Source organism: Podarcis liolepis, assembly GCF_965112155.1.
Source record: "Podarcis liolepis genome assembly, chromosome: 17".
Lineage (NCBI taxonomy): Eukaryota > Metazoa > Chordata > Lepidosauria > Squamata > Lacertidae > Podarcis > Podarcis liolepis.
Window position 1 is genome coordinate 10,080,604 of NC_139571.1, and position 25,946 is coordinate 10,106,549.

Genomic DNA, 25,946 nt, shown 5'->3' on the forward strand with positions numbered 1-25,946 from the left:
TTGCTGAGACTGTTTTCAGACGAAGCGGATATAAGGAGCAGAGAGGGGAACACGGCGACTTCCTGGTGTTGGAAGTCCAAATTTTTGCAGTGCTCAAGTGCACTGCAAGTGCTCATGTTTTGCTCCAAAGCCAACCAAGCTCTGGTTAGTGCACCCAACCGTGCCTGCCATGTGCAAACATGGCTTGCATTGCATCCTGCTACCTTTGAAGGTGACCCAGAAACTACAACTAATCCAGAATGTGGCACCTAGACTGGTTACTGGGATTGGCTGCCGAAACCATATAACAATGATCCTGAAAGGGCTCCCAATATGTTTCCAAGCACAATTCAAAGTGTTTGTGCTGACCTTTAAAGCCCAAAACAGCCTTGTCCCAGTATACCTGAAGAAACATCTCCACCCCCATCGTTCAGCCCGGACACCGAGGTCCAGCTCCGAGAGCCTTCTGGCAGTTCCCTCACTGCGAGAGGCAAAGTTACAGGGAACCAGGCAGAGGGCCTTCTTGGTAGTGGCAGCTGCCCTGTGGAACACCTTCCCAACAGATGTCAAGGAAATAAACAACTATCTGACTTTTAGAAGACATCTGAAGGCAACGCTGTTTAGGGAAGTTTTTAATGTTTGATGTTTTATTGTGTTTTTAATATGCTGTTGAGAGCTGCCCAGAGTGGCTGGGGAAACGAAGCCAGATGGGTGGGGTACAAATAATGAATTATTATTATTATAGCTAGGCAGTTATTTTGGGTGGTGTGGCTTACTGATTCATGGTGAGTGCCGTCCTGGAGCTGTTCCCTGCTGCCTTGAAAGAGGTGATGGAGTTGCCACTCCTAAAGGAACTGGTCCTGGACATCTTAGACCGGGATAACTACCGACCAGTCACAAATACCCTTGGTTGAGAGAAGGTGGTGGGGAGACTAGTGGCTGGGCAGCTGCAAGCATGTGGCAAATTGATCCTGCAGATGGTGCTGCTCTACCCTAAAACACAGTGGCACTGAAACCATGAAGACAGGCACCAGGACCAGTGCAGGGCAGCAATATGAGCGGTGTACCCAAATCAAGCCCCATGTGTTATATCTCACCCCAGGGGAGCACATTTACAAGCGCGAACAAACCCAGAGGGAACACAAGGGATTTCTCACATCGTGGTGCACTGAATGCGTGCCAAGCACTAGGTCACAACTCCCTAGGAAGAGCATGTGCTTTGTGTATGGTTTTGACTATTCTGGGAAGCAAACATGAGACATGACAAACATACTGACAACACCCCACCACTTGTGTGCAATTGACTTGCACGCAACTGCACATATGTGCCTTGCCGGCAAATAACTAAATAATTCAATACTAACCTGGAATGGTGGGAGAGTCCTAGTGACTCACAAGGAGACCCTCCCCAGAGTCCAAAGTCCAGGGGGGGAAATGCTCCAAGGGCTCCAAAAAGGTGTGCAGGAGCTATCACTGCAACAGATGTTGGGCAGGAAACTATACTCACCCTGCTTATGTGCATTTCGCTTATGAGCACTGATGCTCAGAATGTAAGCCCCACCTTAGTGGGGAATCGCCTGTATGTGAAAGACCCAACACCACTTTCCCTATCTGCTGTAGTGTAACCAACAGAAAATAGGTCAACGGAGGGCTAGAGATCTCTCTCTCTTTATTTGCTCAAGGTAAGACAGTGGGAAGAATCCAAGAGGCGCTTTTGCTCACCCACTCCATAGGTAACTGTACACCTCTTCCCCCCAGGTCACGCTCTGAAAACCATTTCCCTCACACCATACAACTGGGTTTTCAAAAGACGAAAAAACAAACCCACCCAGAAGTGTGAGATTTAATCTCTTGGTGTTCTGTTTGCCGAGTCTTAGGGCCCTGCTTCCTTCCAGGGCTTTTCTCTGCAACTGGCAAAGCAAGAAAGGTACATTTCACATTTGCGATTGGAGGTGCAGCCAGTCTCCGGTGTAAGCAGAGAAGATGGGAAGCTGAAATGACTCTATAGTACAGAATTGGAACTTGCTGCTCGTCAAAAACCAACAACAACCTCTCAGCCCAAAGCTGGGAAGAAACAAACAACAAACTGGAGTAAGAAAGATGTTATCACCTGGGATGTGAATGTATGCGTTTGGGTCAGAGGTAGTTGATTACCTGAACACAAAAATGACTCAACTAAGGACCACCAGAGGCCTAAAGATTGGGAGCCGAGAATGGGCTTAAGTCTCAGGGGGTCGATTGCTCCTCGAAGCTGTGCACCCATCAACTTCCCCTTCACACGGAAGCAGAGAAATCCTCATGTCCCCTTGTGGATCGAATCTCACCAGCCATTCTTGGTCCTTAGTGCCCGGCTGGGAGAGACGTGCTCTAATCAGTTTGGTGATGCCCTGGCTACCTGAATCAGCAATTTCCTCTGTGCTCGGATGCAGCCAGCACTGGGCTGGGAAGTAGCGCTCAATTGCTGAGAAATACTCCACTTGTTCCCCAGCTTCTCCAGAAAGCTTCATGGAAACGACAAGCTTGCAGCCGGCAGCAGACTCCACGGGGAGCTTCTGGCTGAAATGGTTTGCCGTGTCCAGCAGCAAGGCCACAAGCTGAGCTGCCATCGCTGGGCTGGAGCAGCTGCCCAAGTATTCCTCCAAGCCATCCAGAACGACTAGGGAGAGGGAGCAGGAAAAGGTTTCATGTAGGGAGGCCACCAGCTGAAGCAGCTCCCGGAACGATGGCGGGTACAGGAAGTGGATTCTCTAGGGAGGGAAAGGGAAGAGGGTTAATGGCCAATTTGTAGGAATGAATAAGCCACACTACAGGCCAGGGCAGTGGTCGCCTCACTTGCATATTACTTTGGTAATATGGCCATAAAAAGGTAAAGGGGCCCCTGACCATTAGGTCCAGTCGTAACCGACTCTGGGGTTGCGGCGCTCATCTCGCTTTATTGGCCGAGGGAGCCAGCGTACAGCTTCTGGGTCATGTGGCCAGCATGACTAAGCCACTTCTGGCGAACCAGAGCAGCGCACGGAAATGCCGTTTACCTTCCCGCCGGAGCGGTACCTATTTATCTACTTGCACTGTGACGTGCTTTCAAACTGCTAGGTTGGCAGGAGCAGGGACCGAGCAACGGGAGCTCACCCCATCACTGACCTTCTGATCAGCAAGTCCTAGGCTCTGTGGTTTAAACCACAGAGCCACCCGCATCCCTAATATGGCCATAGCTGTCAACTTTTCTCTTTTTTAAAGGGCAATTCCCTTATTTCAAATAGGATTCCTTGCAAGAAAAGGGAAACGTTGACAGCTATGAAAATGGCGCCCTGAGAAAGGACAAAATTTGGTGCTCCCCCCCAAAATATTATTATTTTGCATTCCCTCGACTCCGTGCCCTGGGGGGGGGGGGAGGGGAACCACCTGCACCACCCTAAACCCCCATAGCACGGAGTCGAGGGAATGCAAAATAATATTTGGGGAGGGGCGCCAATTTTTGTCCTTTCTCAGGGCGCCATATTACCATATTTGCCCCCTGGTGCAGCAGTGGACTTCGGCCTTTCAAATTTCAATGGCACCTTGAATGAGGACAAAATGTGACACCCACCCCCAAAAATATTTCTTATTTTCACAATAATTCATTTTGGTACAGCTGCTTTTTTTTTATTAGTTTCAGTAGGGACCCACATAAATACTGTATAGGTACTTTTGTTGTTGTTATTCACTCCCTCAGCTGAGCGCCCTTTGCGGGAGAGTCGCCCGCCCACCGCGCCCTAAATCCGGTGCCGCAATCTGGCCTCATGGGTGGGCTGCTGGACCGCCCACCTACCCACCTGGATGGCTCCGGCTCTGGCTGCATCTGCGCCCCCGGCCGGCAGGCGCTCCAGAGGCCGCGGCGCCAAGAAGAGCGCGCGAGCCCGCGAGGAAGAAGCGCCCAGCAGCGCCGCGCGGAACGAGAGCGCCGAGCGCCCCGAGCCAGCGGGACCCAGCAGCAGCAGCGCCGGGCGCGGCAGGAGGAGGAGGAGGCCAGCCGGGTCGGCGCCCGGAACCGGCTGCTGCTGCTGCTGCTGCAGCGCCGACATGGCCGGAACCGGCGACCGGGTGGCGCGCGCGCGCCTTTGCCGAGGGGAAGCCGCAGAGAGTGGGCGCGGCGGCGGCGACAGCCAATCGGCGGCGCAGCGGATGTGGATCGCTCCGCTTTGGTGGCTGGGCTGGCTTCGCAGCCGCGTGGGAACGTCCCCTAGATGCGAGAGGCAGCTGGATTCGGGGGATCGGGGGTGGGTTTTTTGTTTGTCTCGTGCAACTGATCCTTTCTGAACGGGGTGGTGGGAGAGACACGGCGCTCCTTTTACGCACGAGCCGCCTCTCCTTGGATTGGGGTCTCTCTTTTTGGCACAACGGCGATCTCATCGCTGCCCGCCCTTAAGGAGCTCCGACTTTGCTAATATGGCGTCCTGGGCGAGGCCAAAATTGGCGCCCTCCTTTAAAAGATGTATTTTCACAATAATTCATTTTGGTACGGTAGCTTTTCTTTACGTATAAATATAGGATGTGTGTTTGTGTTTGTTTGTTTGTTTGTTTGTTTGTTTGTTTGTTTGTTTTTAGTAGTAGTAGAATTAGTAATAGTATTTTGCGCCTGCCCGGCTTGGCACCCTGTGTGGGGAACCGCCCACACTGCCCTCAATCCGGCGCTGCCATTATTTTTCTTTATTCAGCTCCTAGCTGGTCTCATCAATAATTCGGAGCAGGGACTGGTTAGGCTGCTAAAACCAGGTCACCGAACAGAACCCCGATTTAGAGTAGCGTGCTGCGGCACCCGCAAGAGTAGCACAGGGTCAAGGTCTGGGGAGCAGACGGTGCCTAGCTAGAGTTGGTCAGGTTAGCCCCCGTGACATGGGTGCAAAAATCGCACCTCTCCACGGCGGGGCGAAGGCGCGCAGGCTTCGCGTGGGCAGTCGCAGCAGCCCTAGGGGACCCCCTTCCCAGTTAAGCCATAGCGACTTTTTCCGAGTTTCTGGACCATGTGCGACTTTTTCCGAGTTTCTGGACCATGGACTGTCCCAAACTTTCGCTGAGAGGTTTGGAGGCTAACTGATCGACGGCTTTCTAACGGCTCCTAAGGCGGGAGGAAAATACTGGAGTTTGCTTCGTTGTTCTGGCTTTCTATTCGTTTCTTTAGGGTGATATTCCACTTTCTCCATAAGAGATTAGTTGCTGTGAAAGTCTGCCGCAAAACTAACCCATTATTGTGTTGGGAATACGAGGCACAAGGAAGTGAAAGGCCAACCCGGATTTGAGGAATGTTGCCTGCTTTTCAGGTGCATTTATATATCTGCTTAAGTTATCATATTGAAGATGGTTGAAATGAGCTTGTCATGATTGTATGTATACTTGGTTGTTGTTTTTTTAAAAAAACCTTGCTTATCTAATGGACAGATAATAAAGTTATAAACTACCATGTTCAGTATTGCTGAAATGAGCTTGTCACAATCATATGCACCCTCAAATAAAAAAAGAAATCTAAGAACAAATTAAAATTTTAAATTGTGGAATGCTTATACATTGCATTGATCACAACCTCTTTTTTTTTTTTTGCTCTGAACATCCACGGGGAAGGGGGTGTTGAACCCACCCACCCACTGCTACCCTTCATAGGAAGGAGCCTTGTCATAGGGCAAGCAACGTAGGGCTGAGGGATATCTCTTGCCCAGCAGGGTCCTAGAAGAGAACACACTCTTTCCACACCCATCCCTATGATGATTTGGGTGGAGGTGTAAGTCACAAAACAGGCCCATCATATTTACTTAATGCCAGGACTTAGTTTTGGGATGTATAAAGTAGATTTTGGGGTGTGGGTGGCGCTGTGGGTTAAACCACAGAGCCTAGGACTTGCCAATCAGAAGGTCAGTGGTTCAAATCCCCGCAACGGGGTGAGCTCCCCTTGCTCGGTCTCTGCTCCTGCCAATCTAGCAGTTCGAAAGCACATTAAATTGCAAGTAGGTAAATAGGTACCACTCTGGCGGGAAGGTAAATGCCGTTTCCGTGCGCTGCTCTGGTTCGCCAGAAGCTGCTTAGTCATACTGGCTACATGACCCGGAAGCTGTACGCCGGCTCCCTCAGCCAATAAAGCGAGATGAGCGCCGCAACCCAAGAGTTGGCCACGACGACCTAATGGTCAGGGGTCCCTTTACCTTAAAAGTAGATTTATCAGGATCATGTGAAGCTGCCTTAGCCTGAATCAGTTCACTGGCCCGCCTTCTAATTTGACAGGCAGCTGTTCTTCAGGCAGAGAGAGCAGGTGCAGAATTCAGTGGACAGATTGATTGGGGCAGGGTGGTCCAAACACCAGTTCTGGCATGACTGCACTGGTTACTAGTTAATTTCTGGGCTCCGTTCAAGTGCTGGTTTTGTCCTAAAGCCATATGTAACCCCAATACCTTCCTCTGCTATTCTGCTAGCTGCTATTCTGGGGCAGCTAGACTGGTGACTGGGGGTGGCCGCCGAGACCACATAACACCGGTCTTGAAAGACCTACATTGGCTCCCAGTACGTTTCCGAGCACCATTCAAAGTGCTGGTGTTGACCTTTAAAGCCCTAAACGGCCTCGGCCCAGTATACCTGAAGGAGCGTCTCCACTCCCATCGTTCTGCCCGGACGCTGAGGTCCAGCGCCGAGGGCCTTCTGGCGGTTCCCTCATTGCGAGAAGCAAAGCTATAGGGAACTAGGCAGAGGGCCTTCTCGGTAGTGGCGCCCGCCCTGTGGAACGCCCTCCCATCAGATGTCAAAGCGATAAATAACTACCTGACATTCAGAAGACATCTTAAGGCAGCCCTGTTCAGGGAAGTTTTTAATCTGTGATATTTTACTGTATTTTTGGTTTCTATGGAAGCCGCCCAGAGTGGCTGGGGAAACCCAGCCAGATGGGCGGGGTACAAATAATAAATTATTATTATTATTATTATTATTATTATTATTATTATTATTATTAGTGAGTCGATTCAGTGGCATGGCTGTCCTGGTTCTGCAGGTAATAAATAGCTCTCGGGGCTGGTAGCCATCGTTGGGCCTTACCATCTACCTAATCCAGCCTTTCTCAACCTGGGGTCCCCAGCTCCCATCATCCCTAGTTAGCAGGACCAGTGGTCGGGGATCATGGAAATTGTAGTCCAACATCATCTGGGGACCCAGGATTGAGAAAAGGGTGGTCTAATCTAATCTCAGTAGATTTTCCGAAGTTGGTGACCATCATGGTATCTTTTTTGTTTTATTTATTATATTCATCTCCCAAGGAGCTCAGGTTATTGAACATAGTTTTCTTCCCGTTTATCCCCAGAAGAACCCTGCGAGGTAGACTCGGGTTAGTGGCTGGCCCAAGTGAGCTTCCTGTCTCAGTGGGGATTTGAAGTCTGGTCTCACAAGTCTTAGTCTGTTGCACCACATTGGCTCTCAATAAATGAACTTATGTGCTATATAGAAAAAGTGCTTCTTTTTATCTGTCCCTGAATCTTTTACCATTCAGCTTCAGTGGATGGCTCCAGGTTCTAGTACAGTGGTACCTCGGGTTACAGACGCTTCAGGTTACAGACTCCGCTAACACAGAAATAGTACCTCCGGTTAAGAACTTTGCTTCCGGATGAGAACAGAAATCGTGCGGCGGTAGCGGGAGGCCCCATCAGCTAAAGTGGTACTTCAGGTTAAGAACAGAATCCGGTTAAGAACGGACTTCCAGAACGAATTAAGTTCTTAACCTGAGGTACCACTGTATTATGGGAGAGGGAGAAAAACACTTCATTTCTCCATGCCACAAAAAATCTTAATGCACATTAATCATGCCCAGTTGCCCTTTGTAACAAAGTAAGAAGCCACAAATGCTGTAACAAGGGTCCCCCCCCCCCAGCTGGAACTCATGGGAACTCAGATCTGGCACCTCTCAGGTGGACTTCATTGCCATCATAAGAGAACAAGGGAGGCATTCAAGGTGAGTTCTAGCACCTCCTTTTTTTTTACCTCACTGGGGAGTTGCCCTCGAGTCTGCAATTCCTTGGGATTTCTCCTTGCCCCTCTCCAGGCACACAGGTTGCCCTCCTGCGCAGATACATAGTTCACCTGTCTTCATTCTGACTTTGTGTTTCAGAGGTCATTTTGAGACATGAGGGGCAGGCAACAAGGGGCTTAATTAAAACATTTAGCTGTTCCTAAATGCTGGTGCTTTCAGCGGACCGGTGGCACCATCTGCTGCATGCTTGGCAGTGCTGAGGCATGGAGATGCAGGCAAACCCTCACCATCTGTCGAGTGCGAAAGGCGTGCATGAGGATGGGGAGGGAGGGCTGAGGTTCCTCCCGCGCACGGCAAGGTAGGAGCTGGATTCTTCTTGGTGCTGGACTTAAAGGCAGGTGTGATGGCCTGGGAATCTGATTCAGAAGCTGAATCTGAGGAGTCCCAGCCTGCACAGGAATCCCCACCTCCAGGGCCGGCTGAGCCAGGGCAGGGGCTTGAACCTGAAGGGCCTTCACCTGTGCTGGATCTTCAGGAGCAGACACCAGCTGAATCCGCTCTGGCTCCGGAGGTGATCGAGGACCCGCTGCCTGCAGGTGCGCCTCTCCCAGCCCTGTCAGGGGAAGGTGAAGCTGCCCCTGGGTCCAGTAGCCCTCCAGTCTCTCCTGAGCTGCAGAGGCTCAGGGCAGAGAGGCGGAGGGAACTGGGTTCTCTCAGGAGGAGTGCTCACCTTAAGGCCAGGAGAGGCGGGTCACCTGTGGGCCAGTCAGCCCAGATAAAGGCCAGTCAGCCCAGTCCCAGGTTGCGGGAGCAACGGCGTTGGAAACCTGTTTCTGCCAGCACCCAGACCTGTTTCTCCGGAGTTCCTGACCACGCCTGGCTTCTTGCTTTGGACCCCACTTTCCCCTTAGTGGGCAGTCTCCAGACTCTCGGCCCAGGACCAGATTTTGACCACGCCTCACGATAACCTCCCCCGGGACCAGCACAGCAGGTGGGGGAAAGATCCGCTAGATCCTAGGCACAGAGGAGCCATCTGAGATGTCAGCAGCAGCTACCACCATATGATGGTAGCTCCACTATGAGTGAAAGTTTGGGGGGTTTTAGTTGTTGAAGAAGAAGAAGAGTTTGGACCTGATATCCCGCCTTTCACTCCCCTTAAGGAGTCTCAAAGCAGCTAACAATCTCCTTTTCCCTTCCGTGAGGTGAGTGAGACTTCAGAGAAGTGTGACTAGCCCAAGGTCACCCAGCAGCTGCATGTGGAGGAGCGGGGAAGCGAACCCGGTTCACCACATTACGAGTCCACCGCTCTTAACCATTACACAATGCTGGCTCTTGAGAAAGAGAAGCAAGTAAGGGAGGCAGAAGACAAAATAAGCATCCCTTTGATCCAAATTCTCAACTTACCAAGACCCAAGAGTTCAGTTGGGTCCAAACTTCTTGCAAGTGCTGAGGTTCTCCTCTGCACACGAGTATTTGACTAAATTGTTTTAAGTGTGCACTACATTATTTTAGGGACGCGGGTAGTGCTGTGGGTTAAACTACAGAGCCTAGGACTTGCCGATCAGAAGGTCAGCGGTTCGCATCCCTGCGACGGGGTGAGCTCCCGTTGCTCGGTCCCTGCTCCGGCCAACCTAGCAGTTCGAAAGCACGCCAAAGTGCAAGTGGATAAATAGGTATCGCTCTGGCGGGAAGGTAAACGGCGTTTCCGTATGCTTCTCTAGTTCACCAGAAGCAGCTTAGTCATGCTGGCCACATGACCCGGAAGCTGTACGCCGGCTCCCTTGGCCAATAAAGCGAGATGAGCACCGCAACCCCAGAGTCTGTCACGACTGGACCTAATGGTCAGGGGTCCCTTTAAGTGTGCACTGTGCTACAATGTAAACCTAAAGGTGCAATATGGATGTCTACAAACACATATCATATAAGTCTGCTTGGTCAGGGAGTGAGGATTGATGGACAGGGGCAGATCTAGGTTTGCCCTGTGAAATCACCCTTGGAACAAAAGGTCTGGCCAAATCACAAAAACCTCTGGATCAACATTTCACACCAATGGGGTCGGCAGGCGTATTGTTAACTCCCAGAAATGGTGGTTGCCCAGATAACATTTCCAGGTATTATAAAGGGATGCTGGTGGTGGTGGTGGGGACCCAGGAAGCGGGCATCATGTGCTATATGTGTGATTACCAGAGAAATGTCCTGGGTGTTGCGTCTATGACAGCAGCACTGCTGCCTTTACCAGGGCTGCCATACATTCGGGTTTTCCTGGACATATCCAGGAATTGGACTGCAAAATAATAATAATAATAATAATAATAATAATAATAATAATAATAATAATAAAATCTAGGCGGGTTTTTGCTTAATCAGCAAGATGTCCAGGAAAACTTGGACGTATGGCAAGTAGGGAGATTTTTTAAAACACACCATCTCTGGGGAGATGCTCCCAAATAAAGCTCAACAACTCCCCACCCCCAAAAGGCTCAACAATTTTGTGCAGATTTTCACTTTTGGGAATATGGCAACCCTACCTTTACTGACTTTGCAACGGGTGCAAACAGCAGCTGTTTGGAACAGTTGCAAAACCGTGGAAGCTTCTTCCAGAAGAGGCATGGAAACCTACCTCTTTGTTGAATTTTTGAAAAGCATTCTACGACTTACCTTTTAAAAAAGAAAGCTTTGATTGAAGTGCTATTTCCATGGCTACACAAGAGATTCGTATTCTGTTTGAGACGTGTGTGTGTGTGTGTGTGTGTGTGTCTCTCTCTGTGTGTGTGTGTGTGTGTGTGTGTGTGTTTGTTCTAATGTAAACTGCTTTGAAAGTTTGGGGAAAGCAGTAAGCAGGTATTCAAATAAAGGGATAAAATGAAGGAATGGGAGGCAAAGAGGCATTAAGTGGAAAATATTTTGTGTAAGACATCCTTAGTGTCGCTAGATGCACTTTCAGACTCTACAGAATCAGCCCAGGGAGCAGTTTAAAGCACAAAAACATTTTAAATTGCTCATATCTTCAGAACACTGCGCAGTCTTATCCAATTGATGGCACCTCATTGCAGGTGGCTGATGGGCTCCTAAACAGGACAATACATTTTAAAGATTGTTTTGTATTCTATAGCTTTCCTATTTACTTTATATTTACCCAGACAATATTTTATGTTGTTGTACAGTGCATTTGGCTTTGATGTTGCTATGCCTTTGGTGGAAATGGCTGGATGATATTTTTTAAAATAATAATAATAATAATTTTGCAACACAGCACTCAAAAGTATTGCAGTGATTGTCCTGAAAGAGATAATATTTCCAAGGAGGTGGCAATTGTTTCCTCCCCTGAAGATTTCTCACTTTTCCCATTTCAGTCCTGGGGGGGAAGAAGAGTGAACAATATTGCCACTTTCCCACTCTGAATTTCCAGCTCCCTCTCTCCCGTCGCCAGGCCTTCAAATCTTTTATCACTTCATTGTGACCAAGACACGCATCAGATTATTTTGATGGACATGTCATTAACTAACAAAATGCTTTCACCTACCCACACAGGCGAGTTCCTTTGCTCCACCCCCTCCGCTCACAGCTGCAAGTGAGAGAGACCAACATCTGATTTCCGTTCAGGGTGGGGGGCTATGATGTAGCAAAGTGCTGCGGCTTCCTTGGTGGGGGTGGGGCAGGTCAAGTGCAGTTTTCTAGCCTTGCCTGTCAGAGCTGCCAATCACCTTTAGTGCTGCCCAGCAACCACGTTGCCTAGTGACTGCCGATCTGGTTGCCAGGTTACACAGAGAACTCCTTTCAGGGTTCTGATGGATAGACTTTTATAGTTAGGAAACCAGCACCCCACCCCCACCCCCAACCACCACCCAATTCCTATCATCAACCCACTTAAAAGGTTATATTAACCCTTAATTATATTTTTCTGCATTCCTCGGCAAATATAGATGCCACAGCTCAGAGGCAACCAGTAAGATGGAAAGCGATGCTGTGTGCCTCTTAGGGTTTCTGGGTGAAATATAGGGACGTAATTCCACTTTCCTGAGAAACTTACCGGTATTCACTCCACAACACTCCCTTCCCCATCACTCTGTGTGTGTGTTTGTGTGTGTGTGTGTATGTATAAAAAAGATAAAGGTAAAGGACCCCTGGACAGTTGAGTCCAGTCAAAGGCGACTATGGTGTTGCGGTGCTCATCTCGCTTTCAGGCCGAGGGAGCCGGCGTTTGTCCACAGACAGCTTTCCAGGTCATGTGGCCAGCATGACTAAACTGCTTCCGGCACAATGGAACACAGTGATGGAAACCAGAGTGCACGGAGATGCTGTTTACTTTCCCGCCACAGAGGTACCTATTTATCTACTTGCACTGGCATACTTTCGAACTGCTAGGTTGGCCGGAGCTGGGACATAGCAACGGGAGCTCACCCTGTCGCGAGGATTCGAACTGCAAACCTTCTGATCGGCAAGCCCAAGAGGCTTGGTGGTTTAGACCACAGCGCCACTCACATCCCACTGTATGTATATACACAGAGCTCACACCACAGACTGACCTCATTAGGTGCACTTTTATAGACACATGAATGGCACCAAATCTATCTGCACATGAGCAAACACTCCCATGCCATTTCCCAATATGAGCATCCACTAGAGTAGTCATCAGTGATCAGTCTATCTCTAGATAAAATATAGGGTAGGCCTGATTTTGCTGTCTGATGTATATGGTATCTTTTGAAGGGTACAGCTCCAAAGCTGGCAATTGTGGAAGGGATGACATTGGACTCAGAAGGTGTATAATCTGCCTCAGATTCTAAGATTCCCTATGTTTATAAAGAGTAAGATTACCATAACTTCCGTCATAGAACTTCAGTATGCTGATGACAATGTAGTGTTTGCACTGTCAGAGAATGACTTCCAAACCATCCTAAATATCTTCGCAGAAGCTTACAAAAAGTTTGGCCTATCGCTCAACATCCAAAAAACCAACAAGCACAAAGCAACTCCTATGCAGCGCCACAAATCCAGCTCAATGGTGTATCATTGGAAAGTGTTGATCACTTCTCCTACCTGGGCAGTTATCTTTCCACAAGGGCTGACACTGATGCCAAAATCCAGCATCGCCTGAGCTCTGCGAGTGCAGGTTTCTCCTGATTGAAGTGCAGAGTGTTTGAGGACCAGGACATTCGCAGGGAAACCAAAATACTTGTTTTCAAAGCTATTGTACTACCAGCCTTATTGTATGCTTGTGAAACATGGACAACTTATAAACACCATCTCCAACTCATCAAAAGATTCCATCAATGGTATCTCCGAAAATTTATACATATCACTTGGGAAGACAGGCGAACGAATGCCAGTGTAGTGGAAGAAGCAAAGATCACCAGTGTTGAAGCAATGGTTCTTCAACATTAACTTTGATGGACTGGTCATGTTGTGTGGATGCCCAATTATCATCTTTCAAAGCAACTACTCTATTCCAAACTTAAAAATGGAAAGTGTAATGCTGGCAGTCAACAAAAGAGGTTTAAAGACTCCCTCAAGGCAGATCTTTAAAAAATGTAGTAAAAACACTGACAATTGGGAAACACTGACCTGTGAGCGCTCCAGTTGGAGAACAGCCTTTACCAAAGGTGCCGTGGACTTTCAAGAAGCACAAACTCAGGACAAAAGGGGAAAACATCCTAAGAAGAAGGCATGTTTTGCAAACTCTCACCGTAACCAACTCCCGCCCAGAAACCTATGTCCCCACTGGGGAAGAACGTGTGGATCCAGAATTGGCCTCCACAGACAGTTACGGACTCACTGTTACGACCATGTTCATGGAAGACAATCTTACTCGGTTATGAGTGATTGCCAAAGAAGAAGAATCTGCCTCAGATTCTAAGATTCACAATTTTATAGGCAGTATGTTTCTAGTCCTGAGCATTCCAGGCAGGCTTCCTGGTGCTCAGTGAGAAACAGGGCTTGCTTCCCAAACTTCCTCTATTCTGGCAAGGGCACAACAAAAAGACACGCAGATGTGATGACCATTGTGCTTGATAGAGTCTGCATACTTGCCCTTATTCTGAAGTTATAACTGCATGGGAAGTCTTCCACACTTGAACAAGCTGCCACATAAGCAGCCTGTTTTTAACATTTATTCCCCCTTCCTCTTGTTAACTTTGTTTTCATCCACTGTACCTGTGCATCTGTGTGCACGTACAGTGCAACAGCATCCATCAAACATGAGTTCACTCTCTGCATTTATTGAAATTGGCTTCTCCCCTATGAAAGCTGTAACATTTCTCCCAGTTAGGATTTCCAGCAGAGCAGGAAAACACCAAGCCTGGTTTGCTCCTGTGTTTTTGACAACATCTTGATATGCAAGAATTAGCAGGTGATGCTTTTTGAGGCCTGGGGATAAACAGGAGCACTAATTAATGCTTGCAGACCCAGCTGTGATTAAAAGCACATAAATGCGAGAGTCAGTAAAAACTTGGCAACTCCACAGGGTCAACTAACCTTTTCCCTTTCTCTCTCCCCTTTTCTTGCTGTCATTTCGCGATAACTGAGAAGCAACTCAAAGCTACTTGTGGTTGCAGGCTGGTCTTCATCTGAGCCAGATTCCACTCCATCACTTCATTTGAGTGACACAGTCAGCTTTGAAACACAGAGAGCTCCTGAAGCACACACAATCTTCCCTTAGCCGCCAAGTTCAGCTGTTTCCAAGCACGTTGAAGCTTTCCTCTGCAACGTGTCTTAAGAAATGGACTGCTGGTCATGGGGTCATGCTTGGGCCAGGGGGCTTCTGTGGCAAAATACCCCCTTTTTAAAATAAAGATTTTTATTTTTTAAAAAATTAAAAAATCAAAAGCAAAGACAAACAAAAAAAGTTGCATAGCACAGGATCCGTGCAAAGGTTGCCTTTTCCAAACAAACAGGGAGCAGTTGATGTAGAGAAATAAAAGCAGCAAAACACAACATGAAAACCAAATTTCACCATTTGATGGGGGAAGAGAGTTTCTGAATTTCATATGTGAGAGTTTCATATTTCTGAATAGGATGCATCAGAAATGAAATGCTCTGGGTCTTCCTTACTCTTAGAAACACATTCTTGGTGAGTTATTTAATCTGTGATAGCCAGAGTTCACATCTTCTTGTACCACAGCAAAAGGTTTCGGTCCTGTAGTGCCTTCCATTTCTGAAAATGTAATTTAATGAACCAGATATGGTTGAAAATGGCTCCGAGCGTTTGAACCAGCAAAAACAAAATAAAAGGTAATTTGGAGAAACGTCTTGCATATCCTCCTCAGACCATTAGTGATCTGGAATTGGATGTTGTGAGAAGCAGAGAGGGATTGAACAGAATGGGTGATTCAATTACAGTGCATTTGGCTGGGGCAGATTGCTCTTCATTCTCAGATCATGTTGTTTTTTGTTTTTGTTTTTAGATGGAATGGGAAAGAAAACAAGCATGGAAGCAAATAAAAATCTCAGTGGTGGGTTTCCTTTGTTGACCAAAGTGTGCCCACAGCATGACCACTACCAGTCCCATTGCAATAACACACTAGTTCACTCTGCCTTCCTAGGGTGGGATCCTGTCTCTTACCTGTTTTCCTATCATATGCAGGGAGCCAGTGGGAATTCTGGGACCGCTCTGGTGCAGTCCCACTGTTGGGGTCGATGGCTTGGGTCTCTTATCCCAGAGTTGACGGACCCTCCAACATTTCTCTGATGAAAACAGGGAAGCCCTAAGGAAAAGCGGGACATTCCGGGATCAAACCACCAACTGGAATGGCTTCTGTAAATCCGAGACTGTCCCTGGAAAATAGGGACACTTGGAGGGTCTGTCCTGGCATCAGAGCAAGAGACTGAGCGGCTAAGAATGCCATTATTTGGACTAGAGGTGTGCTCTAGACAGTTTTGCAAGGACCATGAATTCCAGACAGGGGCGGAGGAAGGGGTGTGTGGTAGGTGCGGGCCGCCCTGGGTGTCACCACTGTGGGGGCGGGGTTGACAAAATGCTGGGCAGCACTCGCTGCGAGACTTGCAGCATGCCCGAGCCATGCGTCTCTCCTGGGAGAGATGTGGCGGCTTGCGCCCGCAGGCTCTGCACTGCCCAAGCAGTCCATCCGCTGCCTCCCCCCCAGCTATAGGGTGGCTGAGTGGGAGGAGGCAGGCAGACCCCAGAGGCCCTGTGGTGCGCCCACAGGCACCCAAACGACTTCCTCCGTTGCTGATTCCAGAGTTGAAAAAGCACCCAGCTGCATTACTGATTTGGACCCATCAAGTAAGAGCACAGGAGCATTCATGAAGCCCTGCTAGAACAGATCAATGGCGGTGACGTAGGAAGGTGGGTGGGGGGGTGCAGACCACCCCAGATGTCATCACTGAGGGGGGGTTGACAAAATGGCAAAAATATATGTTTTTACAATAAAAATTTTAAAATTGGGCTCACAACACTTTTTTGGGGAAAAATAATATTACAGTGGACACTCAGGTTGTGAATGTGATCCGTGCAGGAGGCACATCCGCAACCCGCAGCACCCGCAACCCAAAGCACCGCGTTTGCGCATGCGCGGGTTGCGATCTGGCGCTTCTGTGCATGTGCAAAGTGCAATTAGTGCTTATGCACATGTGTGAGCGCCGAAACCTGGAAGTAACCCGTTTCGGTACTTCTGGGTTTCAGCGCGTCCATAACCCGAAAACGTGCAACCTGAAGCGTCTGTAACCCAAGGTATGACTGTATTCAAAACGAGTTTAATAACTTCGTCTGACAATTAATTAACCTCAACAAGTCAACATAATATGTACTGAAACTTTTTAGTTCAGTCAACAAACACAATGTAATGCGTCTGATCACCGGTTCAACTAGCCCAGTGTTGTGTTTCCCACCCAGGCCAGACACATGACTCTAGAAGATCTATAAGCAGGGCATGAAGGTAATAACTCTACTGCAATTAGAGGCATACTGCCCTTTGAACATTCCAGATATGTAGCCATATATGAGACCTTTCCTCTGCACATGGGTGGAGGTTATGAGGATAAAAATGGAGGGGGTGGGGTCCCTCTCTGGAGGTTAGGACCTGAACCAATGCCTTCAAGCTACAAGAAAGGAGATGATGCCTAAACATCAGGAAGAACTTTTTGACATAGCGCTGATTGTGACTGGGGCAGCAGTCACTGTTTTCTTACATCCCTATGCAAGGCACTCCTCTCCACCCCAAGTGATGCCTTCTAGATGCTGTGGACTCCAACTCATCATCCTTGATCATTGGCATTGCTGGCTGGGATTCATGAGAGTCCAGAACATCTCTGGGGCACCATGTTGCCTGTCTCTGATGTAGAAAATACTGAAGGAGGTTGATCAGTAATGTCACTCGATATCAGGCAGTTTCATGTGTTTTTCAAAGGATGAACGTTACCTTTTACCTAGAGGGGGCCATTGGCTCTCAAGGATCACCATTGAGTCCAGATTGGGGGTGGATGGCTTTTGAGTATGGCGCCCAGGAACCAGCTGGCTGCTCTCCAGCTCCCCAGAAGGCCATTGCAATGCATCTGCTCAAAGACAGAGAAACATCCTTTTAGTGGCTCGGATGATCTGCCTCTGTAAGGAAACAGACATGCCCTGGAAGTCTGGTGTCCTGCCAGAACTGAGTCATTATCAAACCAGGCTGGAAAACAGTGGAGCCTGGTGGAAGTTAAATTCTCTGTTAACAGCCAACAGTTGCTGAGACAGTCTTTCCCGTTGATGGCACAGTCCCTGAACTCCATCTGCTACAATCAGTTCTCCTATGAGTCTCCCATGCCTTTTTAGAGCCTGTCCAATATACAGGCCTACATTTCCATGAGAAAAAACAACCACCTAGTTCAAGGGCGTCATCTGGGGCTGAGCGGCCATGGCCCCCCAAAACAATTTTTTCATGTATGCGACAACGGCCGCGAGAGTTCTGGTAGCACAAGGATGGAAGACTGAAGAATCCCCAACTAAAGAATCATGGCAAGAAATATTGATGGACTATGCAGAACTGGCAAAACTGACATATAAGCTACTGGACAAGGATAACTGTGACTTTAAGGATGAATGGGAACCCTTTACAAAGTATCTGAAGACGCAACAAAGCGAACTGGACTCCTTGGCAGGTTTTGAATAAACATTCACAAACTTTTTATTGATAATAATCAGCTAAATAGTTTGAGGATCTATACAACTTTGTAACGTGCAGAAAACAGGAGTCTCAGAGAAACCAAAGACTAGAACTGAGGGAAGTCGGGGGGTGGGGGTGGGAGGGAGGGAAAATGGGGGAAAAACAAGCATGATATGTTTTTGGATAATATGTCTTGTTATAATTTTGAATTAAAAAAAAATGCTTTAAATAAATATAAAACAACTGAAAAAACAACAACAATTTTTTCAAGGAGGGGGCCAGGCCTCCTCAAAACTCTGTGGTGGCCATGCGAGAACACCGTGCGGCATGCTCACCTCACTCCCGCACGCCACCCAACGTGCTGACATCACTTGTGCATGCCGCAGGGTGCTTGCGAAATGTCAGCACATCGCATGGGGTGCCCAAGTGACATCAGCATGTTGGATGCTGTGCATGAGTGACATTAGCATGTTGTACAGCATGCGCACACAGCATCAGTGTGGCACATGGTGCCAGCCCTCTCAATCACAGGGGTGAACCAGCACACTTGATCTAGCTAGAAGGAAGGCCATCACATACCTAAGTTATGCTGCCTGCCTGTCTGCCTGCCACATGTAGCTCACACCCCCCTTTCTTGTTCTGGCACTAGTGGCAGCTGGGTGGGTCACTGAGGTCAGGGACACACTTTCAGTTTTCAGTGTGGCACCCTGCGAGAGGCCCAAATTCACCACCCTCTGCTTCTTGCCTTCTGCTCTGCCCAATGGTGTAGCATGGGTTGCCAGTGCCCAGGGCAGGGTGGGTGGGTGGGAGGGAAATGGATGGAGTACTTGTGCACATTCAATTGCCTAATGGTGTCTGCATCACCCAGGAGATCATAGCAGCAGAGATAAGATAAGAAGAGTCGTTCCATTGTCTGGAGTGGTCACTTCCTGGTTCACATAGAGAAGCCATTTTCACCAGAGCCCAACAACGGAAGCACACAGCTGCATTGAGGCAGCACTGGGTGTTGAAATTTTGTGCCCTGAACAATTTTGTGCCTGGGGCAACCACCCCGTGGGGTCTCCCCCACCACGCTATGCCACTGGTTCTTTCCAACTCGCTACATAGTACAGTGGTGCCTCGCAAGACGAAAAGAATCCATTCTGTGATTCTCTTCGTCTAGCGGTTTTTTCGTCTTGCGAAGAAAGCCCATTGACGGATTAGCGGATTAGCGCTATTAGCGCTATTAGCGGCTTATCTGCTGATTGGATCAGCTGATAAGCAGATTAGCGGCTTAGAAAAAGGAGGGGAGGGGAAAAAAGCAGCAGGAACTCGCAAGACATTGTCGTCTTGCAAAGCAAGCCCATAGGAAATTCGTTTTGCGAAGCACCTCCAAAACGGAAAACTCTTTCGTCTAGCGAGTTTTCCGTCTTGTGAGGCATTCGTCTTGCGGGGCACCACTGTAGTTGCAGAACCCTGTGGTGCCCCCTAGGCTTGGTATCCATTGCAGTGGAATTGATTTCTGTACCCTAAATTGCCTTCGCTGCGGTGGGGCAGATTAAATGGTGAGTGGGTCACAGCTTGGCAAGCCTTGCAGGACTGCCAGGAAGTCACTGCCTTGCACAACTGCAGCGGGTGGTACGATCAACGAGAAGGGCCAGGCCAGGCAGAAAAGAGACCACTTGCCTGATCAAGAGGCTCTGTAGATGTTATGTACTGAGTTGAATAGGATCCAAAATGCAGCAGTCTGATTGGTCCTAGAACCATAGGATTCAGAATGCAGCAGTCTGACTGGTCATAGAACAATGCAGCAGTATGATTGGTCCACAGGAGCCACCCAATCCAGCTCCAGGTGAAAGTGAATCCACAACCTGATTGGCCTACAGGAGAATCCCGGAATTAGCCAATCACGTGCAGCCCATTGTGCAAATAATGTATATAAAGCAGATATTTTGGGGGCTTCCATTCCTCGTCACCACTATGAGCTGAAATCCACTCTCGACTCGGAGTATATTTCAATGGACCAGAGACTGAAGTACAGTAGCTGGATCACTGCCTTTATGAATGTCAAAGGACAAAGCCATTTCCTGGACCTGAAGCTCTCCTGTAAAGAACCAAACACACATCTACACACAATGCTATTTTCAAACTTAGCCTTTTAAAAAAACCATTCTGCAAAAGGTTCTCAAATTTACAACAAGGTTCTTCAAAAGATTCACCCTTCAGTACAAATCCTGAGTCAAAGGCTCCCCACACAGTTTTCTATTCTTCAATATGATCAAGTCAGTCTCCCACAGAGTAAGTGTCTGTTATCTGACAGTGTTCTACCTGCCTGCATGTTTAAACCATATATATTTTATATAGACGAGGTGGGTCTTAAGCTATCTGTCTTTTCTTCACACCCCCCCCCCCACTCTTCCATTGGTGAGACTGGGAGTTGGCGAGAATGAGCAGATGAACCATATCTGCTCATCTGCAGCGAGTGAAAAATCTCTTCTAGGTGACTAAGCTGGGAAGCCCTGCAGGAGGTTCCTCACACCATTCCTTTCACACTAAAAGGGATATATTTGGTCAGGTGGGCTAGTGATTATTTTTGTGGGCTGGTGATTCTTGTGGACTGATTCACAAACCTGGGATCATCATTGTGGTCTTCAATCCTAAGTGACCATGAAGCTGTAACTGGATACTGAATCTGAAGCTGTGAAGTTCTTTCACCAGGAAAAGAATACCGAAGCCCTACAGTCTGTTAATCCTCACCAATGGTTACCTGGCACCTGTCCCTACCTGGGGGACTTTATTGAAGATCTGGCAGAGTGTGTGGGTAACTGGGAAAAGAGCCATTGGGTAACTAAGTTTGCCATACTATACAGTATATGCCTCTTGGGAGTAAGTCCATTGAATGCATCAAGGCTTAATTATGACCTTTGCAGGGTTCCTCTATAAGGCTAAAGTCCAGTTGCTCTAGCAGTGCAGAGACACAGGTGGCGCTGTGGTCTAAACCACTGAACCTCTTGCCGATCAGAAGGTTGGCAGTTCGAATCCCCACGACGGGGTGAGCTCCCGTTGCTCTGTCCCAGCTCCTGCCAACCTAGCAGTTTGAAAGCGTACCAGTGCAAGTAGATAAATAGGTACTGCTGTGGTGGGAAAGTAAATGGCGTTTCCATGCACTCTGGTTTCTGTCACTGTGTTCTGTTGCACCAGAAGTACAGTGGTGCCTCGCAAGACGCAAATAATCCGTTCCGCGAGTCTCTTCGTCTAGCGGTTTTTTCGTCTTGCGAAGCAACTCTATTAGCGGCTTAACGGATTAGCGCTATTAGCGGTTTAGCGGATTAGCGGCTATTAAAGGCTTAGCGGCTAAAAGGCTATTAGCGGCTTAGCGGCTTAGAAAAAGGGGGGGGAGCAAAAAAAAATCGGAACACTCGCAAGACGTTTTTGTCTTGCGAAGCAAGCCCATAGGGAAATTCGTCTTGCAAAGCAGCTCAAAAACGGAAAACCCTTTCGTCTAGCGGGTTTTCCGTCTTGTGAGGCATTTGTCTTGCGGGGCACCACTGTAGTTTAGTCATGCTGGCCACATGTCCCAGAAAACTGTCTGTGGACAAAGGCCGGCTCCCTTGGCCTGAAAGTGAGATGAGCGGCACAACTCCATAGTCACCTTTGGCTGGACTTAACCGTCCAGGGGTCCTTTACCTTTACCTTACCTTGCAGAGAGTTTGGTACTTGGGGCCTACTGTCCAAGACCTTCATCCAGTTCCTCACCCTACACTGGTTAGTGTAAGATGGGGAAGCAGAGCCATACGATTTCTTATTAAAGGGGACCAGACCTAAGCACATGACCAGGGGTAGCCCATCCGGTTTTGCCACCTGAGACAAAACAGGAATTGCTGCTTCCTGTTCCCCTGGGTCATATCCCAAGCCACTGAACTTCTGTCACTGCCATGGCCCCACTCTCACCAAACTCAGTGGGAGCAAAGGTGCTCATCAAACTACTGCTGCTCAGCTTCTCCTCCCCGGGGCAGGGGAGGTGAGCATCAACACTGCACATGAGAACATCTCCCTTGTGGTGGCGCTTGACCCTGTCTCATGGGCTCTGCACATGCTTCATATGCAAGATGTCTCAGGCTCAATCTCCTGATAAGGCTGGGGATGCTTCTCTGTCAGAAAACCTGGAGAGCTGCTTCTAGCTAGCACAGAGTAGACAAGACAAGATCTGTGGTCTGATTCTGTGAAGGTCTGCTTCCTACATGTCCAGTCCAAGCACACTTTCTTGGAAGTAGAGCCTATTGGACCCAGCGGGATTGACTTCCAAGCATATATAGGAATACACTTTGCCCGCCATTGTTGGATACAGTGTAAGAAAATCGTCTTGGTTCCTAGTTAACATTTCTCTGATGAAAATAGGGCCAACCTATTCAATAAAACACTAAACATTAAAAAACGTCTCTATACAGGGCTGCCTTCAGATGTCTTCTACAGGCTATAGAGTTTCTTATCTCTTTGGCTCAGGGGTCACATCACTCCATAACTCCCAACATATATCCAATGAAAATGGGAATGACCTAAGGAAGAGCAGGACATTCTGGGATCAAATCAGAAAGCAGGACAGCTTCTGTAAATCCAGGGCTGTCCCTGGAAAATAGGGACACTTGGAGGGTCTGAGATAAATCTAGACTAGTTGCTTCACTCAGGCTCCAGCTTTGTGGCTCTCTATCTACCTCTAGCTATCCATCTACAGTGGTACCTCGGGTTATAGACGCTTCAGGTTACATACGCTTCAGGTTACAGACTCTGCTAACTCAGAAATAGTACTTCGGGTTAAGAACTTTGCTTCAGGATGAGAACAGAAATTGCACGGCGGCAGCGGAAGGCCCCATTAGCTAAAGTGGTACCTCAGGGTAAGAACGGACCTCCAGAATGAATTAAGTTCTTAACCCGAGGTACCACTGTACCTGATAACAACTGCATCTTACTTAAAGTCACTCTTACGTATGAGGTCACCAAGTCACACATAAGAATGTGCTAATAGGTCCCCACCCCCCACCCCCCCATTGCAGGGGTGAGACTGCTCCGCATAATCAAAATCGTTCCAGGGAGTGATTTGTCCATGACACCTGAGTAAGATGGAACCCAGCCTATTGTTGGATCTTTCCCAAACCACTCTGTAGCAAAACCAGATTAAGCAGATGATCTGCCACATATTTTGGGTTCACAATGCCCTGAGATAACCTCATAGTTGTCTTGGTGGCCATGAAATTCTGAGCTCTCCCAACATAGATAGTGAAGTCCTCCAATACGATCTTCAAGACTACGCCAACACCAGTAGGGTGGACAGTGCACCAGGAAAACTCCTGTTCTGTTTTTCTGACCCAATACCAGGCTCAAACCCTCAAATCCTGCTCCCAAGAAGATTGGTTGCCTCGTGAAAAGATGGAAAAGATGGAAAAAGCCAAAAAGAACCCAGCCAGCCTTCTGAAGTGTGTTGATGCAGCAGCGAACATCAAGGCAGACAAATCTGGCTCACCCAGCTCATCCACCCAGGTCTCAGTAATTCACAACAGGTCAGCCCCTTCAACCACAACCAGATTCTGTTTTTATTATGGGCTGCATTAGCACCCGAAAACAACAGCACCAAGTGGGAAAACCGACAGGCATGGCAACCCAAATCTCATGCAGGAAATGGGGCAGTGGGCTTTAAATATCTGTGACCCCTTCCACCACCCAGCCCCATACCTCCTTCTGCGCCAAAACCTTGTTAATAGGTGCACCTGCTGAACCCCCCGCTCCACAGACCCCACAGTTCATCATCCCTAAGGCCGCAAATGAACAGAAAATGCAAAATACTAGGGCTCCAATAATGCAACCGCAATCCAAAATACAGTGCTACAGTGCTTTTAAGTGGCCAGAGAACCACAGCCTTCAGTTCTCATCAAGACAGCAATAGTTTGCAATACAGTTGTGCTTGTATACATAAATAGCTTACCTCACAAGAAAGTGCTACTGTAGTCAAAATCAAACCCCTCATTGCATGAATTTCCACAGGGCACAGTATACACATAGCCCTTCTCCCAAATGATAGGTGGCTCTCAGCTCTTAGGTATGTGTATCTCAGCCACCTCCCCAACACTCACATAGGGCAGTTCTCTCAGCTAAGAGATTCCACCCTCTCAGACCCAACTCTCACCTAGGATTGAAGTCCTCTCAGCCTATTGCCAACCATCAAGAGGGTGGTGCTCCTGCCATTGAGTAAATCCCTTTGGTGATTGCCCTTTGGGGGTCAATGCACTGAGGGTGACCTGCTGTGTGCCTTGGAGTTGACCTATATCCACCCCATCATGGAAGATGGATAGCACAGGATGGGGCATACCCTACCATGAAACTAGCCTGAAGGGTCTTAGAATGAAGGGCATTACCAGTCAGTTATAAGCCCAGTTCTGCTGAAAATAGCTTCCTGTCCCCAACAAAGGGAGGTACCAGATGCTTCTGAATGCACCTGCTTAGCTTGCAAAAGGCCATGGAGACTCCAGAGCCAGCTAGCCAGGTGAGCCATGCCATGAAGCTGTGTTACAAAGTCAACTTTGAAGATGGTTCGGAAACTTCAGCTAGTACAGAATTCAGGTTGCTCACCGGAGCAAGACGGTTTGAGCACATTACACCAATCTTGGTTTGACTGCACTGGCTACCAATTAGTTTCCGGGCCCAATTCCAAGTGCTAGTTTTGACCTATAAAGCCTTAAACTGCTCAGGACCGCAATACCTCAAGGACCGCCTCTTTCCATATGAACCTACCCAGACCCCGAGACCATCTTCTGAGGCCCTCCTTCGTGTGCCTCCTCCTTGAGAGGTTGGCAACACGAGAACAGGGCCTTTTCTGCAGTGGCTCCCCATCTGTGGAATGCTCTCCCCAGGGAAGTACGCCTGGCGCCTTCATGATACACCTTTAGGCGTCAGGCAAGAATATTCCTTTTTAACCAGGCCTTTGGTTAACCTGATCGACATCCTATACCCTTTTAAAATGTGGCTCTTTCGGGGGGGGGTATTTTGATTTTATATATTGCGATCTTTTTTGTGAACTGCCCGAAGACCTCTGGGTATAGGGCAGTTTATAAATTCAATAAATAATAACATTTCACCGGAACAGAGCTATTCACATTCTATCTAAAAGGAAACAACTGGATTGTCCACCTGCCTTTCTGGGGGAAGAGGAGCATATATCTTAAATACCTGGTTGCAGCTTGTGCCCTTGTTCAGTAAGAGAGCTTCTATTCTATTTTGTTCTTAGAATCCTGTAAAGCTTTGAACTTCAACAAGATATAGTAGCAATGAATTCTACATACTAAATATGTCAAGCAGGAATCTGGACAGGAAGTCCAAGGCCTGGAAGAAGATGATTCCAGTGGAGTTTATTTATTTGTAGGGTTTCTTCATTCCATTCGCTTTGTTCAAGGAAGGCTGGAAGACACAGTGTGTGCTCTTCTGGAGGTGGAGGAAGTGGGAGAGAAAGGGAGAGGCAGGAAAACACCTTCCAACAGTTGCGGAGACGAATCAACTTCCCCTCAACTACGCGTATTCTCAAGCAATAACAACGCCATCTGTATTATATACCCAAGAATACCCGTCATCGAAGGGAGCTAGTCAGTCAACTATTCAGCTGGGTCCTCTTCAGCAAAGTCCCACAATGGGAATTGTCTCAAAGGAGGCATCTTGGCCTGTAAAAAAAGAGACAGAAAAAGAAAAGGAGAGGCATCTTCCAGTGGCTACTTTTAGTTCTGACTAGACAAAGTGCCCTCTTGCTTAACTGGGCACAACTTTCTACCTCTGCTGTCTTAAAAATAATACAGTCATACCTCATGTTGCGTCTGCTTCAGGTTACATCTTTTCAAGTTGCATCCTGCGGCAACCCGGAAGTACTGGAACAG

The 25,946-nt window shown here is 48.1% G+C and overlaps 1 protein-coding gene across 3 annotated transcripts in view; it reads right to left on the reverse strand.

Annotated features, from left to right (window-relative positions):
• Positions 1-1,631: 1,631 nt before the first annotated feature.
• SWSAP1 (SWIM-type zinc finger 7 associated protein 1) overlaps positions 1,632-25,946 on the reverse strand; it is a 31,525-nt gene continuing 7,210 nt past the window's right edge. The window contains exons 1-2 of one of the 3 annotated variants that reach the window (XM_083483167.1): positions 3,792-5,405; positions 1,632-2,635 (exon numbers count right to left, since the gene is read on the reverse strand). In XM_083483167.1, coding sequence (XP_083339293.1) covers positions 2,199-2,635; positions 3,792-4,368 — 1,014 coding nt within the window. In that variant the 5' untranslated portion in view covers positions 4,369-5,405 and the 3' untranslated portion in view covers positions 1,632-2,198. Of the gene's footprint in view, positions 2,727-3,791; positions 5,406-25,946 lie in introns of those variants that run through there. The other 2 variants (XM_083483168.1, XM_083483169.1) reach the window with 2 other exon arrangements.